Raw genomic sequence first — 18,524 nt, 5'->3', positions numbered from 1 at the left:
CCTTAGTAGTTAGTGTAAATAGTTTTTTCGTGTGTTAGTTTTATTTTCTTAGTTAATTAAAAGTTAGACGGAAGGAAGGAAACTGATCAAGTGGAACTATTTGGGTTTTTATCCAAAATTACTTGTCCACTTGATCAGTGCAATTTGAATTTAATGGGTAGTACAGTGATTGAGTTGATTAGGGGCAGGTGATGAAAGGACGAGTGCAGACGTTGGAAGGGTGTCAGACGACGCCAACTGGCACATGAAGCGTATCGAGGAAGGTAAGCCAGCTGGCACTCTGAAAAGGCGCGCCTGTACGTGAAGAGCCATAGGGATCTCAACAGTAGAGAATCCCAGCAGTCGCGATATCATTATAAAAGAAAGATTTCAAATCCGTATGCCACTTTCACCCAAGCCGCCTACAGTACATTCTTATTGCTCCCGTCAAGAATTCTCCCAAAGTTCAAAACTCTCTCTCCAAAACATCGTCTTCTCTACCAAGACCTACCCACATTATCAATAAAAATGCAGATCGAACAAATCCCAACTTCATCCTCGTTTTCCAGTGCCCGTACCGATAGTGATAACCAAGAAGCCTCCTCCCAAGCCCAAATAGAAAATCCTAGCCCATCCTCCTCACCTCCACCACAAACAAGCGCCGCTCAGCCTCCCGAGGTGGACGAAGAAGCTATCAGGCACCTAGATAGGATCCTTCAGAGCATGCCCTCCGATACGAATATTCCGACCGTTTACGCCACCATTAAAGCCCGACTGGGAATTTCCATGTCAAGGGACCGAGCCACAACTTCCACACCCCAAAATCCTCCCAAAAACCCTCCCAAAAACCCTCCATCCTCTTCCCAAACACCGACCCTCCGTCACACCCCTACGCCTACACCCGGGTTTCCACTAGTACAGTATAGTGGAGACGATTCTGATGAAGAAGAGGCGCAGCCGGCCGCCACTCCAGTCGCCGAAACAGAGGCCGTGCCGGCACAACCGCATGCAGAGGGTACGACTACTCCCAACACTCCGACACCACCAAGTGGCGGAAGCTCCAACTCCCGTACTCTCCTAGGACCGACACAACCGATCGAGGTTGTAAATATTGACGACGATTCTACGGAGGATCTTCTGCCTCCTCCCAACGAAATACTTCAACAAAAGATGGCAGAATGGAACTTCATTACACATGCAGAAGATTAATCAGTCCCGGATAGGGAGGGGGAGCCGTTGCGCCGTCGGACGCGCAGAATGGAGATCAACCGGTTGATAGAGGAGGTGGGGCCGGGGTGGCCAGCATATAGAGGGCGGGGGAGGAGCAGGTGGAGAGACCCCGCGTAGTGCGGTCGATATTGGATGAGCCGGAGGAGCCGGAAAACCAAGGAGCCGTTGGGGCGATAAACCAAGAGGCCGAAGCAATTGAGGACAACCGTCAGAAGGCTGAAAGGAAGAAGAAAGGGAAGGGGACTGTTTTGCCTTCCCCAAAAAGGATGTGCCCCGCAACTCGGGGCATTGAAATTTCTAATGCAGACTAACCTGCCCCTCCACAAGAAGGAGAGGAGGGCAGTGATACAGAGGGGAGAGATCCGGTGGGCTTGGACATCCCACAGGCAACAAGGAAGGCCTGCACCACCCCCCGCCGTAGACTATTCCAAACAAACTGTGGTATTGACCACAGATCTCCTAAATCAGATGCTGATATTTGACAACCCCTAGTGGAACGAGGAGATCCACCAGACAGAGACGCCCACAAATCGCCTTTCTGAAGGTCGGCAAGAAAGTCCACCAGCCAGCCCTGGCGACTATCCGGTTTGAGGAGAAGTTCACCCAGTACATTACAGGAATTGTTTTTGACTGGCTGCTGGAGATTGAGGAGACCTTTGTGCCAAAGAACCTGGCTAAGGAATTTTTCACGTCCTTCCGGTTTACCGGGAGTACAAACTTGGAGGCCAGGAGCGTCTCTTTTCGGGTGTTCGGGCGTCAGCAGGAGATGAGCCTGAATGAGTTTTCTGTAAGGATGAGACTCTATACAGAGGCCCAGGTTGCTAGTGGAGAATGGTTCGGGCGGGACATTGGCCTTCCTCAGAGGAGGCCGGATTTTGATCAGCAGGCGGTCTGGCAGGCCTTGTGCAACGGACGTGCCCCCGAGTTTAAAGCTTCTGAGTCCAGAGGGGACCATATTGCTGATCCGGCCCTCCGCCTTTCCAAGTCTACCTAGCCTGCAATCTCCTTGGCCAAGCCAATACATTGGCGATCATTACTCTGGCTAAGCTCTACTTTATGTGGAGCATGAAGGAGCAAAGGAGGGTGCAGCTGGGCTACTGGATTGCTCACTCGATAAGTCAGATTGCCAATCGCCCTGCCCGCCACCTCAACATCTGCCACCTTCTCGGAGCCTTCCTAAGGCGAAATTGGACCCTGGAATTCCAGGAGGGTGTGGAGCTTCCCAGTCGCTGCCCAAAGACAGAATTGTTTAACATTGATTTCTTTGTAAGAATTCAGGTACTTGAACGGCTGCGCGACGGGAGACTTCACTTTAACTCAAAGGCTCGGAAGGAGAGACAGATAGAGCAGCAGGAGACCAGGCAGGAAGAACTGCGGAGACCAGACGCGAGAAAAGAAGGAGGCCGGCTGATCGCCTGGCGATCCCAGCAAGGCCGCAGAGGCAAAGGTTGGAAACGATGCCAGTAACAGACCCAGAGGAGGCTGCGCAAACGAACAACGAATGGAGGCTCCGCATGGAGCAGATGCTTACGCAGCTGGTGGAGAATTCACACGCCCAGCTGGTTGCTCAAGCTAGGATTCTGGAGGCTATCCGCAAACTGACCCTTGCTATGCAACCACCACCTCCCTCTACAAGCTCTCCTCGACCCCGGCGTCCATCATCCTCCAGGCCCCCCTCCGCATCTCCAAGTCAACCCCCCAGGGAATCCTAAGTACAACCCCCACGATCTCAACTTTTTTTTGTTAATCTCAAAACTTTTTAATTTGTTTATCGTATGTATAACTGATATTCCACTCCACATCACAATTAGACCTGTGTTGGGTCTAAGTGTGAGAAGTATGCATCCCTATTTTACTTTCAATGTTGTTTGCCTATACCTGTTTTAGTTTATGTTGGGTTTTTTTTTGTTGGCACTTCCCACACTTAGCCCAGTGTCCGGTCTAAGTGTGAGAAGTTTCTCTTGTTTGTTGTTATACCGCTGCCTGTGCCTAGCTATTTTTCTACTGCATCCAGTCCCTCGAGGACGAGTTCATATGCAGGGGGAGGGGGAAGGGTTAGTTCCAGAAAATAAAAATCATACATGTCAAAAGTTTTGAAAATACAAAATATCAGTTAGTAATAAATGGGCAATATGCATGAAATTGGATAAATGGAAGACTTGATTACTTTGGGAAGAGTTAGAAAAAGGACTCAGTATGCTTACATGTAGAAACTTAATTGCAAAAACTTGATCAGTTTGAACGACGTAAGTATGATGGAAATTGCCAAGATCGTTATCCAGCTGGAGGTCGTGCCGAGCCTATAAATAGAGAATGTGCCACCACATGAAGGAGATCTGATCCTTTACTTTCCGCCTAGTTTAGCTTTGTTCTATAGCTTAGTTCAGTTCTCTAGAATAGCGTAGCTTATCTTAAATAAAGTTATACTTAGTTAGAAAGGGTGACTGAAGAAGCGCTGCAGAATACTTGTTATATGTCGGCATAGTCTTAAGTTTCCCGCCGAGGCTCTTCTCGGTTTTACTTGCTTTAAAAGTTTCCAGAGTGTTAGCTTAGTTTGAAATTCACGCTGTACTGTTCTAGTTTAATCGAAGTTGTTTTCATTTTCATCCTCGCATTTACTGCTTTAGTTTCAGTTTTGTTATGACGCACTTGATCCATTAGTTAAATTTACCTTGTTCAAATTGGCCAGTTAAATTCTGTCTAGAGTAAAATCAGTAGTTAAAATCTCCCAAGTTAAAGCGTGGCAGCAGCCAACCCCCTGTTCACTATTCACACACTTGATACACCAACTTCTCTGCGGGATCGACCCCGAACTTGCGGCTTTACTGTTAAAGTAGTGCAATATTGAGAGTTATAAATTACTTTGGTGGGTAAACGAGCGTAAGCGAGATCGACTTGATCAAGTGGCAACGACATTTGCTAACTGATCCAACCGGTTCAGTTATCTTTCCATATAACTTGGTCTGAATTCGCGCTTGTCGTTCATAAAATCTTGCCAGGCCGCCGCCTTTGTGGTCGCTTAAGTGTTGCCCCCTCCAAGGAGTCGGGCAATTCTTCCATCTCCAATGCATGCTGTTAATGCTGCCAAGCATACCGGGAAAACCATGGACTGTTTCGTGAAGACGAAACAACCGTTGGCAATCATCGGTGGTGGGTGCCCGAAGGAATTCATCACTGAAAGCTGAACAAATGCGTCGCAAAAATTTTTAAGGCAAAGGATTCCAGTTGACTCACCGACATGCAAATACTTGTCGAAGAGGTCAGTCGTTTGCCCAGTAGCAAGTTGTCGGATGGCATACGTACACTTCTGCAACGCCGAGAGACTTTTCCGACCGGTTGCGTCTATACTTGTTTGAAAGTATTCAACACCTGCAGATAATGTGTTGACAATATGCATAAACAAGCGTTTTGACATGTGAAAACGGCGCCGAAAGTAATCTTCCGAAAACCGCGGCTGGTCGGAAAAATAGTCGGCAACGAGCCTTTCGTTGGCTCCCTCCCGGTCACGATGGATGTAGCAGCGAGTTGATCTAGTTGGTCGAGGAGGAGGGGCAAGGGTATTCGCGGTGGCATAGGCTTCATAGGCGGCACGATATTGTTCATAGTATTCTTGTTCTTAGCGGTCCGCTTCCGCAACGAGATTGGTGAAATCCATTTGAGAGGGTTTGAGTGAGAGAGGAAGATGTAGATAAGTTGTATGAAAAAATATGAATGAGAGATGAATGAGAGATGATTTGATGTGAAAAATGAATGATAATTGTGTGTATTTATAGATGATTTTGGGAATAAAAATAAAAAAAATATCAAAAAAATCTAGAAAAATGGTAAAAAACGGCCATATTTTTGGGAATCTGAAAATAATTTTTTTTTTATTTTTGGTATTATTTTCGATTTAAAAAATAAAATGAATTTCCAACGGAAATGCCGTTGGCCAATCAGAACGCGCCACGTCAGCTGCTCGCTGGCAGGGACGTGCCCGATGCATCGAGCACCGCCGCGCCAGCGGAATGGCAATGGAATGCTGTCGGCCACTGGAATGCGAATGGCAACTGGATCCAGGGTAAACAGAGAGACGCTCCATGGAGAGACCACCCTAACTTCAGATGGAGTGATCTAAATCAAAGCCAACCACCCTCGACACAGCAGATACAACCCTCTGACGGGCAGCCCAACTGGCCTGCTCGAATCTAGGATATGCCAAACACTGGAGGAAACAGAATGCACAGAGGTCAGGCAGGGTGGTCAAGTGGACCTCAAGGGAACTGGTCAAGTGGAGGACAGTCTAACTGGTCAAGTCGACAACAGGAAGGAGAATGGGGGTACCAATACCAAGTCCCTCAGTTTAGCAACCAGGGAAGACAACCGAATAATCGAATGGTGAGTTATGTTCCCCAGTACCAAAGAGGAAACCAGCAAACCCAAGGGAACCCACAGTACTTCCAAGGAAACCAACAGAATCACTTTCTCCAAAACCAACCAGAGCAGTATGGATCTTCCGGCTACTACCAGCAAGGCCATGGGGGAGGACGTTTCAATCAAAGATATAACAAGCAGCAAAATGAAAGTCCAGGGGATGTGATGACCCCGCATCAGCCCCATGATGCAATGCGAGAAATACAAGAAGCCCAGAAGGAATAGAGGGCTGCACTGGATATGCTCACAAAGCAGTTATCTCAAGTCGCCATGTCACCGGGCGAACTGAGGGGAAATGAAGGAAGGATTTCGACTACAGTACAACCACCACCTAAGCGAGAGAATGTCAATGCAGTCTCTCTGAAATTAGAAGGAGTTTATCAAATCCCATCTGCAACTTCTCCAGCACCCACAGACGGGCCCAATCATGAAGAAGGCCTCCAGTCCAGTACCCTTGAACAAGTCACTGAGAAAGGAAGGATGGTCGAAGCAGAAAACATAGCCGTGGTGATCCAACCTAGTGATTTTCCACCCAAGAAGACTGACCCAGGGTTGTTCACGCTCCCAATTTCCATCAGAGACGTCCAAATGAAGCACGCTATGTGCACCCTAGGGGCTTCCATCAATATTATGACGTATTCTATATACGAGAAGCTGGAAGATGTTAAGCTTATCAAAACCGATATGGAGATACAGCTAGCAGACGGGTCTTGCATTTACCCCGAGGGAGTTCTGGAAGATGAAATCGTCCAGGTGAGCAAATTCATGTACCCTGCCGACTTCTTCGTCATAAAAACGACAGAGCCAGAAGCGGAAGAGTCTGTTGGCATCCTTTTGGGAAGGCCATTCCTATCCACAGCCAGCACAGTCATCGACATTCGCCATGTGACGATGAAGTTGGGTTTTAATGGAGAACATCTTACATTCGAAATTGATAAAGCCGTGAGGAAGCCACAGGACAGCGAGAGCAATCAATCAGTAGACGCTATCAGTCATCGGGAACAAAAGTATCTAGAAAATGAACCCTTCAAAGAACCACCCTCTGGTTCCACTGAAGATGAAAAGCTTAAGAGGGAAGCAACTGAATAGTTTGATGCAACGATGACTGGAGAATTGGATGATCAAGCCATCGAAAGGGCAATTATGGATTTCTATAAATCAGCTAAGTCAAAAGAGATCACTCAACCGAAAAAGGTCGAAAAACCACCCGACCAAGCCGCCCCCTTAAGAAGAATGCTGAAGGAGAACCCCTCGCCTGCAAGGCAGCTATTGCCTCTACCTGTGTCGCCAGTTAGCCTCAAGGACCTGTCCAGCCAGACGTATCACAAACCAGTCAAACCAAATATGCAAGAACAGGAAGGACAATTGAAGGAAGAACTGAGGTCAGGTCAAGAGGTGGTCACGTGGAAAACAACATAAATTGACCCAGATCCGTGTATGCATTCTGCCATGTTAGAAGAAGAAGTGGCACCCCACCTTGATCGACAATGCAGGCTCGACCCCACTCTGAGGAAGGAAAAGTTCATAGTGGGGCAGAAGGAGCTACTCTTCCAGTGCCAACTCAAACTGATATCCAGAAGGAGGAGTTCGAGATGGGCAGACCCTCGTACCACCACGGCAGTGCACACACAGGAGGCGAACATCCAAGGAGACCCCCCCCCCCAATTCGTTCTCCTTCGTGTTGAAGAGTAATAGGGTTGAGCCCTACAGAGACAAGACCGAAGCGGGTACAATGGAAGAAATTCCACTGATCCTGCTTAATCCTATCCAGTGAACATGTAAAAGGAATGATCGGGTACTCGTGGGTAGTCTGTTTGATCAAGCAACAAATTCTAATCCATTAAACTGATCAAGTGACATCCTTAAAGAACCCGATCAAGTCCTTAGTAGTTAGTGTAAATAGTTTTTTCGTGTGTTAGTTTTATTTTCTTAGTTAATTAAAAGTTAGACGGAAGGAAGGAAACTGATCAAGTGGAACTATTTGGGTTTTTATCCAAAATTCCTGTTCCACTTGATCAGTGCAATTTGAATTTAATGGGTAGTACATTGATTGAGTTGATTAGGGGCAGGTGATGAAAGGACGAGTGCAGACGTTGGAAGGGTGTCAGACGACGCCAACTGGCACATGAAGCGTATCGAGGAAGGTAAGCCAGCTGGCACTCTGAAAAGGCGCGCCTGTACGTGAAGAGCCACAGGGATCTCAACAGTAGAGAATCCCAGCAGTCGCGATATCATTATAAAAGAAAGATTTCAAATCCGTATGCCACTTTCACCCAAGCCGCCTACAGTACATTCTTATTGCTCCCGTCAAGAATTCTCCCAAAGTTCAAAACTCTCTCTCCAAAACATCGTCTTCTCTACCAAGACCTACCCACATTATCAATAAAAATGCTGATCGAACAAATCCCAACTTCATCCTCGTCTTCCAGTGCCCGTACCGATAGTGATAACCAAGAAGCCTCCTCCCAAGCCCAAATAGAAAATCCTGGCCCATCCTCCTCGCCTCCACCACAAACAAGCGCCGCTCAGCCTCCCGAGGTGGACGAAGAAGCTATCAGGAACCTAGATAGGATCCTTCAGAGCATGCCCTCCGATACGGATATTCCGACCGTTTACGCCACCATTAAAGCCCGACTGGGGATTTCCATGTCAAGGGACCGAGCCACAACTTCCACACCCCAAAATCCTCCCAAAAACCCTCCCAAAAACCCTCCATCCTCTTCCCAAACACCGGCCCTCCGTCACACCCCTACGCCTACACCCGGGTTTCCACTAGTACAGTATAGTGGAGACGATTCTGATGAAGAAGAGGCGCAGCCGGCCGCCACTCCAGTCGCCGAAACAGAGGCCGTGCCGGCACAACCGCATGCAGAGGGTACGACTACTCCCAAAACTCCGACACCACCAAGTGGCGGAAGCTCCAACTCCCGTACTCTCCTAGGACCGACACAACCGATCGAGGTTGTAAATATTGACGACGATTCTACGGAGGATCTTCTGCCTCCTCCCAATGAAATACTTCAACAAAAGATGGCAGAATGGAACTTCATTACACATGCAGAAGATTAATCAGTCCCGGATAGGGAGGGGGAGTCGTTGCGCCGTCGGACGCGCAGAATGGAGATCAACCGGTTGATAGAGGAGGTGGAGGCCGGGGTGGCTAGCATATAGAGGGCGGGGGAGGAGCAGGTGGAGAGACCCCGCGTAGTGCGGTTGATATTGGATGAGCCGGAGGAGCCGGAAAACCAAGGAGCCGTTGGGGCGATAAACCAAGAGGCCGAAGCAATTGAGGACAGCCGTCAGAAGGCTGAAAGGAAGAAGAAAGGGAAGGGGACTGTTTTGCCTTCCCCAAAAAGGATGTGCCCCGCAACTCGGGGCATTGAAATTTCTAATGCAGACTAACCTGCCCCTCCACAAGAAGGAGAGGAGGGCAGTGATACAGAGGGGAGAGATCCGGTGGGCTCGGACATCCCACAGGCAACAAGGAAGGCCTGCACCACCCCCCGCCGTAGACTATTCCAAACAAACTGTGGTATTGACCACGGATCTCCTCAATCAGATGCTGATATTTGACAACCCCTAGTGGAACGAGGAGATCCACCAGATAGAGACGCCCACAAATCGCCTTTCTGAAGGTCGGCAAGAAAGTCCACCAGCCAGCCCTGGCGACTATCCGGTTTGAGGAGAAGTTCACCCAGTACATTACAGGAATTGTTTTTGACTGGCTGCTGGAGATTGAGGAGACCTTTGTGCCAAAGAACCTGGCTAAGGAATTTTTCACGTCCTTCCGGTTTACCGGGAGTACAAACTTGGAGGCCAGGAGCGTCTCTTTTCGGGTGTTCGGGCGTCAGCAGGAGATGAGCCTGAATGAGTTTTCTGTAAGGATGAGACTCTATACAGAGGCCCAGGTTGCTAGTGGAGAATGGTTCGGGCGGGACATTGGCCTTCCTCAGAGGAGGCCGGATTTTGATCAGCAGGCGGTCTGGCAGGCCTTGTGCAACAGACGTGCCCCCGAGTTTAAAGCTTCTGAGTCCAGAGGGGACCATATTGCTGATCCTGCCCTCCGCCTTTCCAAGTCTACCTAGCCTGCAATCTCCTTGGCCAAGCCAATACATTGGCGATCATTACTCTGGCTGAGCTCTACTTTATGTGGAGCATGAAGGAGCAAAGGAGGGTGCAGCTGGGCTACTGGATTGCTCACTCGATAAGTCAGATTGCCAATCGCCCTGCCCGCCACCTCAACATCTGCCACCTTCTCGGAGCCTACCTAAGGCGAAATTGGACCCTGGAATTCCAGGAGGGTGTGGAGCTTCCCAGTCGCTGCCCAAAGACATAATTGTTTAACATTGATTTCTTTGTAAGAATTCAGGTACTTGAACGGCTGCGCGACGGGAGACTTCACTTCAACTCAAAGGCTCGGAAGGAGAGACAGATAGAGCAGCAGGAGACCAGGCAGGAAGAACTGCGGAGACCAGACGCGAGAAAAGAAGGAGGCCGGCTGATCGCCTGGCGATCCCAGCAAGGCCGCAGAGGCAAAGGTTGGAAACGATGCCAGTAACAGACCCAGAAGAGGCTGCGCAAACGAACAACGAATGGAGGCTCCGCATGGAGCAGATGCTTACGCAGCTGGTGGAGAACTCACACGCCCAGCTGGTTGCTCAAGCTAGGATTCTGGAGGCTATCCGCCAACTGACCCTTGCTATGCAACCACCACCTCCCTCTACAAGCTCTCCTCGACCCCGGCGTCCATCATCCTCCAGGCCCCCCTTCGCATCTCCAAGTCAACCCCCCAGGGAATCCTAAGTACAACCCCCACGATCTCAACTTTTTTTGTTAATCTCAAAACTTTTTAATTTGTTTATCGTATGTATAACTGATATTCCACTCCACATCACAATTAGACCTGTGTTGGGTCTAAGTGTGAGAAGTATGCATCCCTATTTTACTTTCAATGTTGTTTGCCTATACCTGTTTTAGTTTATGTTGGGTTTTTTTTTGTTGGCACTTCCCACACTTAGCCCAGTGTCCGGTCTAAGTGTGAGAAGTTTCTCTTGTTTGTTGTTATACCGCTGCCTGTGCCTAGCCCTTTTTCTACTGCATCCAGTCCCTCGAGGACGAGTTCATATGCAGGGGGAGGGGGAAGGGTTAGTTCCAGAAAATAAAAATCATACATGTCAAAAGTTTTGAAAATACAAAATATCAGTTAGTAATAAATGGGCAATATGCATGAAATTGGATAAATGGAAGACTTGATTACTTTGGGAAGAGTTAGAAAAAGGACTCAGTATGCTTACATGTAGAAACTTAATTGCAAAAACTTGATCAGTTTGAACGACGTAAGTATGATGGAAATTGCCAAGATCGTTATCCAGCTGGAGGTCGTGCCGAGCCTATAAATAGAGAATGTGCCACCACATGAAGGAGATCTGATCCTTTACTTTCTGCCTAGTTTAGCTTTGTTCTATAGCTTAGTTCAGTTCTCTAGAATAGCGTAGCTTATCTTAGATAAAGTTATACTTAGTTAGAAAGGGCGACTGAAGAAGCGCTGCAGAATACTTGTTATATGTCGGCATAGTCTTAAGTTTCCCGCCGAGGCTCTTCTCGGTTTTACTTGCTTTAAAAGTTTCCAGAGTGTTAGCTTAGTTTGAAATTCACGCTGTACTGTTCTAGTTTAATCGAAGTTGTTTTCATTTTCATCCTCGCATTTACTGCTTTAGTTTCAGTTTTGTTATGACGCACTTGATCCATTAGTTAAATTTACCTTGTTCAAATTGGCCAGTTAAATTCTGTCTAGAGTAAAATCAGTAGTTAAAATCTCCCAAGTTAAAGCGTGGCAGCAGCCAACCCCCTGTTCACTATTCACACACTTGATACACCAACTTCTCTGCGGGATCGACCCCGAACTTGCGGCTTTACTGTTAAAGTAGTGCAATATTGAGAGTTATAAATTACTTTGGTGGGTAAACGAGCGTAAGCGAGATCGACTTGATCAAGTGGCAACGACATTTGCTAACTGATCCAACCGGTTCAGTTATCTTTCCATATAACTTGGTCTGAATTCGCGCTTGTCGTTCTTAAAACCTCGCCAGGCCGCCGCCTTTGTGGCCGCTTAAGTGTTGCCCCCTCCAAGGAGTCGGGCAATTCTTCCATCTCCAATGCATGCTGTTAATGCTGCCAAGCATACCGGGAAAACCATGGACTGTTTCGTGAAGACGAAACAACCGTTGGCAATCATCGGTGGTGGGTGCCCGAAAGAATTCATCACTGAAAGCTGAACAAATGCGTCGGAGGGGCAAGGGTATTCGCGGTGACATAGGCTTCATAGGCGGCACGATATTGTTCATAGTATTCTTGTTCTTTGTGGTCCACTTCCGCAACGAGATTGGTGAAATCCATTTGAGAGGGTTTGAGTGAGAGAGGAAGATGTAGATAAGTTGTATGAAAAAATATGAATGAGAGATGAATGAGAGATGATTTGATGTGAAAAATGAATGATAATTGTGTGTATTTATAGATGATTTTGGGAATAAAAATAAAAAAAATATCAAAAAAAATCTAGAAAAACGGTAAAAAACGGCCATATTTTTGGGAATCTGAAAATAAATTTTTTTTTATTTTTGGTATTATTTTCGATTTAAAAAATAAAATGAATTTCCAACGGAAATGCCGTTGGCCAATCAGAACGTGCCACGTCAGCTGCTCGCTGGCAGGGACGTGCCCGATGCATCGAGCACCGCCGCGCCAGTGGAATGGCAATGGAATGCTGTCGGCCACTGGAATGCGAATGGCAACTGGATCCAGGGTAAACAGAGAGACGCTCCATGGAGAGACCATCCTAACTTCAGATGGAGTGATCTAAATCAAAGCCAACCACCCTCGACACAGCAGATACAACCCTCTGACGGGCAGCCCAACTGGCCTGCTCGAATCTAAGATATGCCAAACACTGGAGGAAACAGAATGCACAGAGGTCAGGCAGGGTGGTCAAGTGGACCTCAAGGGAACTGGTCAAGTCGACAACAGGAAGGAGAATGGGGGTACCAATACCAAGTCCCTCAGTTTAGCAACCAGGGAAGACAACCGAATAATCGAATGGTGAGTTATGTTCTCCAGTACCAAAGAGGAAACCAGCAAACCCAAGGGAACCCACAGTACTTCCAAGGAAACCAACAGAATCACTTTCTCCAAAACCAACCAGAGCAGTATGGATCTTCCGGCTACTACCAGCAAGGCCATGGGGGAGGACGTTTCAATCAAAGATATAACAAGCAGCAAAATGAAAGTCCAGGGGATGTGATGACCCCGCATCAGCCCCATGATGCAATGCGAGAAATACAAGAAGCCCAGAAGGAATAGAGGGCTGCACTGGATATGCTCACAAAGCAGTTATCTCAAGTCGCCATGTCACCGGGCGAACTGAGGGGAAATGAAGGAAGGATTTCGACTACAGTACAACCACCACCTAAGCGAGAGAATGTCAATGCAGTCTCTCTGAAATCAGAAGGAGTTTATCAAATCCCATCTGCAACTTCTCCAGCACCCACAGACGGGCCCAATCATGAAGAAGGCCTCCAGTCCAGTACCCTTGAACAAGTCACTGAGAAAGGAAGGATGGTCGAAGCAGAAAACATAGCCGTGGTGATCCAACCTAGTGATTTTCCACCCAAGAAGACTGACCCAGGGTTGTTCACGCTCCCAATTTCCATCAGAGACGTCCAAATGAAGCACGCTATGTGCACCCTAGGGGCTTCCATCAATATTATGACGTATTCTATATACGAGAAGCTGGAAGATGTTAAGCTTATCAAAACCGATATGGAGATACAGCTAGCAGACGGGTCTTGCATTTACCCCGAGGGAGTTCTGGAAGATGAAATCGTCCAGGTGAGCAAATTCATGTACCCTGCCGACTTCTTCGTCATAAAAACGACAGAACCAGAAGCGGAAGAGTCTGTTGGCATCATTTTGGGAAGGCCATTCCTATCCACAGCCAGCACAGTCATCGACATTCGCCATGTGACGATGAAGTTGGGTTTTAATGGAGAACATCTTAAATTCGAAATTGATAAAGCCGTGAGGAAGCCACAGGACAGCGAGAGCATTCAATCAGTAGACGCTATCAGTCATCGGGAACAAAAGTATCTAGAAAATGAACCCTTCAAAGAACCACCCTCTGGTTCCACTGAAGATGAAAAGCTTAAGAGGGAAGCAACTGAATAGTTTGATGCAACGATGACTGGAGAATTGGATGATCAAGCCATCGAAAGGGCAATTATGGATTTCTATAAATCAGCTAAGTCAAAAGAGATCACTCAACCGAAAAAGGTCGAAAAACCACCCGACCAAGCCGCCCCCTTAAGAAGAATGCTGAAGGAGAACCCCTCGCCTGCAAGGCAGCTATTGCCTCTACCTGTGTCGCCAGTTAGCCTCAAGGACCTGTCCAGCCAGACGTATCACAAACCAGTCAAACCAAATATGCAAGAACAGGAAGGACAATTGAAGGAAGAACTGAGGTCAGGTCAAGAGGTGGTCACGTGGAAAACAACAGAAATTGACCCAGATCCGTGTATGCATTCTGCCATGTTAGAAGAAGAAGTGGCACCCCATCTTGATCGACAATGCAGGCTCGACCCCACTCTGAGGAAGGAAGAGTTCATAGTGGGGCAGAAGGAGCTACTCTTCCAGTGCCAACTCAAACTGATATCCAGAAGGAGGAGTTCGAGATGGGCAGACCCTCGTACCACCACGGCAGTGCACACACAGGAGGCGAACATCCAAGGAGACCCCCCCAATTCGTTCTCCTTCGTGTTGAAGAGTAATAGGGTTGAGCCCTACAGAGACAAGACCGAAGCGGGCACAATGGAAGAAATTCCACTGATCCTGCTTAATCCTATCCAGTGACCAGGTAAAAGGAATGATCGGGTACTCGTGGGTAGTCTGTTTGATCAAGCAACAAATTCTAATCCATTAAACTGATCTAGTGACATCCTTAAAGAACCCGATCAAGTCCTTAGTAGTTAGTGTAAATAGTTTTTTCGTGTGTTAGTTTTATTTTCTTAGTTAATTAAAAGTTAGACGGAAGGAAGGAAACTGATCAAGTGGAACTATTTGGGTTTTTATCCAAAATTACTTGTCCACTTGATCAGTGCAATTTGAATTTAATGGGTAGTACAGTGATTGAGTTGATTAGGGGCAGGTGATGAAAGGACGAGTGCAGACGTTGGAAGGGTGTCAGACGACGCCAACTGGCACATGAAGCGTATCGAGGAAGGTAAGCCAGCTGGCACTCTGAAAAGGCGCGCCTGTACGTGAAGAGCCACAGGGATCTCAACAGTAGAGAATCCCAGCAGTCGCGATATCATTATAAAAGAAAGATTTCAAATCCGTATGCCACTTTCACCCAAGCCGCCTACAGTACATTCTTATTGCTCCCGTCAAGAATTCTCCCAAAGTTCAAAACTCTCTCTCCAAAACATCGTCTTCTCTACCAAGACCTACCCACATTATCAATAAAAATGCTGATCGAACAAATCCCAACTTCATCCTCGTCTTCCAGTGCCCGTACCGACAGTGATAACCAAGAAGCCTCCTCCCAAGCCCAAATAGAAAATCCTAGCCCATCCTCCTCGCCTCCACCACAAACAAGCGCCGCTCAGCCTCCCGAGGTGGACGAAGAAGCTATCAGGCACCTAGATAGGATCCTTCAGAGCATGCCCTCCGATACGGATATTCCGACCGTTTACGCCACCATTAAAGCCCGACTGGGGATTTCCATGTCAAGGGACCGAGCCACAACTTCCACACCCCAAAATCCTCCCAAAAACCCTCCCAAAAACTGGAGTGGCAGAGGGTACGACTACTCCCAACACTCCGACACCACCAAGTGGCGGAAGCTCCAACTCCCATACTCTCCTAGGACCGACACAACCGATCGAGGTTGTAAATATTGACGACGATTCTACGGAGGATCTTCTGCCTCCTCCCAATGAAATACTTCAACAAAAGATGGAAGAATGGAACTTCATTACACATGCAGAAGATTAATCAGTCCCGGATAGGGAGGGGGAGTCGTTGCGCCGTCGGACGCGCAGAATGGAGATCAACCGGTGGATAGAGGAGGTGGAGGCCGGGGTGGCCAGCATATAGAGGGCGGGGGAGGAGCAGGTGGAGAGACCCCGCGTAGTGCGGTCGATATTGGATGAGCCGGAGGAGCCGGAAAACCAAGGAGCCGTTGGGGAGATAAACCAAGAGGCCGAAGCAATTGAGGACAGCCGTCAGAAGGCTGAAAGGAAGAAGAAAGGGAAGGGGACTGTTTTGCCTTCCCCAAAAAGGATGTGCCCCGCAACTCGGGGCATTGAAATTTCTAATGCAGACTAACCTGCCCCTCCACAAGAAGGAGAGGAGGGCAGTGATACAGAGGGGAGAGATCCGGTGGGCTCGGACATCCCACAGGCAACAAGGAAGGCCTGCACCACCCCCCACCGTAGACTATTCCAAACAAACTGTGGTATTGACCACGGATCTCCTCAATCAGATGCTGATATTTGACAACCCCTAGTGGAACGAGGAGATCCACCAGATAGAGACGCCCACAAATCGCCTTTCTGAAGGTCGGCAAGAAAGTCCACCAGCCAGCCCTGGCGACTATACGGTTTGAGGAGAAGTTCACCCAGTACATTACTGGAATTGTTTTTGACTGGCTGTTGGAGATTGAGGAGACCTTTGTGCCAAAGAACCTGGCTAAGGAATTTTTCACGTCCTTCCGGTTTACCGAGAGTACAAACTTGGAGGCCAGGAGCGTCTCTTTTCGGGTGTTCGGGCGTCAGCAGGAGATGAGCCTGAATGAGTTTTCTGTAAGGATGGGACTCTATACAGAGGCCCAGGTTGCTAGTGGAGAATGGTTCGGGCGGGACATTGGCCTTCCTCAGAGGAGGCCGGATTTTGATCAGCAGGCGGTCTGGCAGGTCTTGTGCAACGGACGTGCCCCCGAGTTTAAAGCTTCTGAGTCCAGAGGGGACCATATTGCTGATCCGGCCCTCCGCCTTTCCCAAGTCTACCTAGCCTGCAATCTCCTTGGCCAAGCCAATACATTGGCGATCATTACTCTGGCCGAGCTCTACTTTATGTGGAGCATGAAAGAGCAAAGGAGGGTGCAGCTGGGCTACTGGATTGTTCACTCGATAAGTCAGATTGCCAATCGCCCTGCCCGCCACCTCAACATCTGCCACCTTCTCGGAGCCTACCTAAGGCGAAATTGGACCTTGGAATTCCAGGAGGGTGTGGAGCTTCCCAGTCGCTGCCCAAAGACAGAATTGTTTAACATTGATTTCTTTGTAAGAATTCAGGTACTTGAACGGCTGCGCGACGGGAGACTTCACTTCAACTCAAAGGCTCGGAAGGAGAGACAGATAGAGCAGCAGGAGACCAGGCAGGAAGAACTGCGGAGACCAGACGCGAGAAAAGAAGGAGGCCGGCTGATCGCCTGGCGAGCCCAGCAAGGCCGCAGAGGCAAAGGTTGGAAATGATGCCAGTAACAGACCCAGAGGAGGCTGCGCAAACGAACAACGAATGGAGGCTCCGCATGGAGCAGATGCTTACGCCGCTGGTGGAGAACTCACACGCCCAGCTGGTTGCTCAAGCTAGGATTCTGGAGGCTATCCGCTAACTGACCCTTGCTATGCAACCACCACCTCCCTCTACAAGCTCTCCTCGACCCCGTCGTCCATCATCCTCCAGGCCCCCCTCCGCATCTCCAAGTCAACCCCCTAGGGAATCCTAAGTACAACCCCCACGATCTCAACTTTTTTTGTTAATCTCAAAACTTTTAATTTATTTATCGTATGTATAACTGATATTCCACTCCACATCACAATTAGACCTGTGTTGGGTCTAAGTGTGAGAAGTATGCATCCCTATTTTACTTTCAATGTTGTTTGCCTATACCTGTTTTAGTTTATGTTGGGTTTTTTTTTGTTGGCACTTCTCACACTTAGCCCAGTGTCCGGTCTAAGTTTGAGAAGTTTCTCTTGTTTGTTGTTATACCGCTGCCTGTGCCTAGCCCTTTTTCTACTGCATCCAGTCCCTCGAGGACGAGTTCATATGCAGGGGGAGGGGGGAGGGTTAGTTCCAGAAAATAAAAATCATACATGTCAAAAGTTTTGAAAATACAAAATATCAGTTAGTAATAAATGGGCAATATGCATGAAATTGAATAAATGGAAGACTTGATTACTTTGGGAAGAGTTAGAAAAAGGACTCAGTATGCTTACATGTAGAAACTTAATTGCAAAAACTTGATCAGTTTGAACGACGTAAGTATGATGGAAATTGCCAAGATCGTTATCCAGCTGGAGGTCGTGCCGAGCCTATAAATAGAGAATGTGCCACCACATGAAGGAGATCTGATCCTTTACTTTCCGCCTAGTTTAGCTTTGTTCTATAGCATAGTTCAGTTCTCTAGAATAGCGTAGCTTATCTTAGATAAAGTTATACTTAGTTAGAAAGGGCGACTGAAGAAGCGTTGCAGAATACTTGTTATATGTCCCCATAGTCTTAAGTTTCCCGCCGAGGCTCTTCTCGGTTTTACTTGCTTTAAAAGTTTCCAGAGTGTTAGCTTAGTTTGAAATTCACGCTGTACTGTTCTAGTTTAATCGAAGTTGTTTTCATTTTCATCCTCGCATTTACTGCTTTAGTTTCAGTTTCGTTATGACGCACTTGATCCATTAGTTAAATTTACCTTGTTCAAATTGGCCAGTTAAATTCTGTCTAGAGTAAAATCAGTAGTTAAAATCTCCCAAGTTAAAGCGTGGCAGCAGCCAACCCCCTGTTCACTATTCACACACTTGATACACCAATTTCTCTTCGGGATAACTTTCGGCTTTACTGTTAAAGTAGTGCAATAT

At 47.7% G+C, this 18,524-nt stretch overlaps 2 protein-coding genes across 2 annotated transcripts; both read left to right on the top strand.

Moving 5' to 3' along the window:
* The first annotated feature begins 507 nt into the window (after nucleotides 1-507).
* LOC121764123 (proline-rich protein 36-like) lies at nucleotides 508-1,188 on the top strand. Its single transcript, XM_042160194.1, has one exon. The coding sequence runs from the start codon at nucleotides 508-510 to the stop codon at nucleotides 1,186-1,188; it is 681 nt and encodes a 226-aa protein (XP_042016128.1).
* Nucleotides 1,189-8,010: 6,822 nt separating this feature from the next.
* On the top strand, nucleotides 8,011-8,691 carry LOC121764122 (mucin-7-like). Its single transcript, XM_042160192.1, has one exon. The coding sequence runs from the start codon at nucleotides 8,011-8,013 to the stop codon at nucleotides 8,689-8,691; it is 681 nt and encodes a 226-aa protein (XP_042016126.1).
* The last annotated feature ends 9,833 nt before the right edge of the window (nucleotides 8,692-18,524 follow it).

This window comes from Salvia splendens, chromosome 14 (assembly GCF_004379255.2).
Source record: "Salvia splendens isolate huo1 chromosome 14, SspV2, whole genome shotgun sequence".
Classification (NCBI taxonomy): domain Eukaryota; kingdom Viridiplantae; phylum Streptophyta; class Magnoliopsida; order Lamiales; family Lamiaceae; genus Salvia; species Salvia splendens.
The sequence above is the reverse complement of the archived record's forward strand: the minus strand, read 5'-3'. Positions and strand labels throughout refer to the sequence as shown.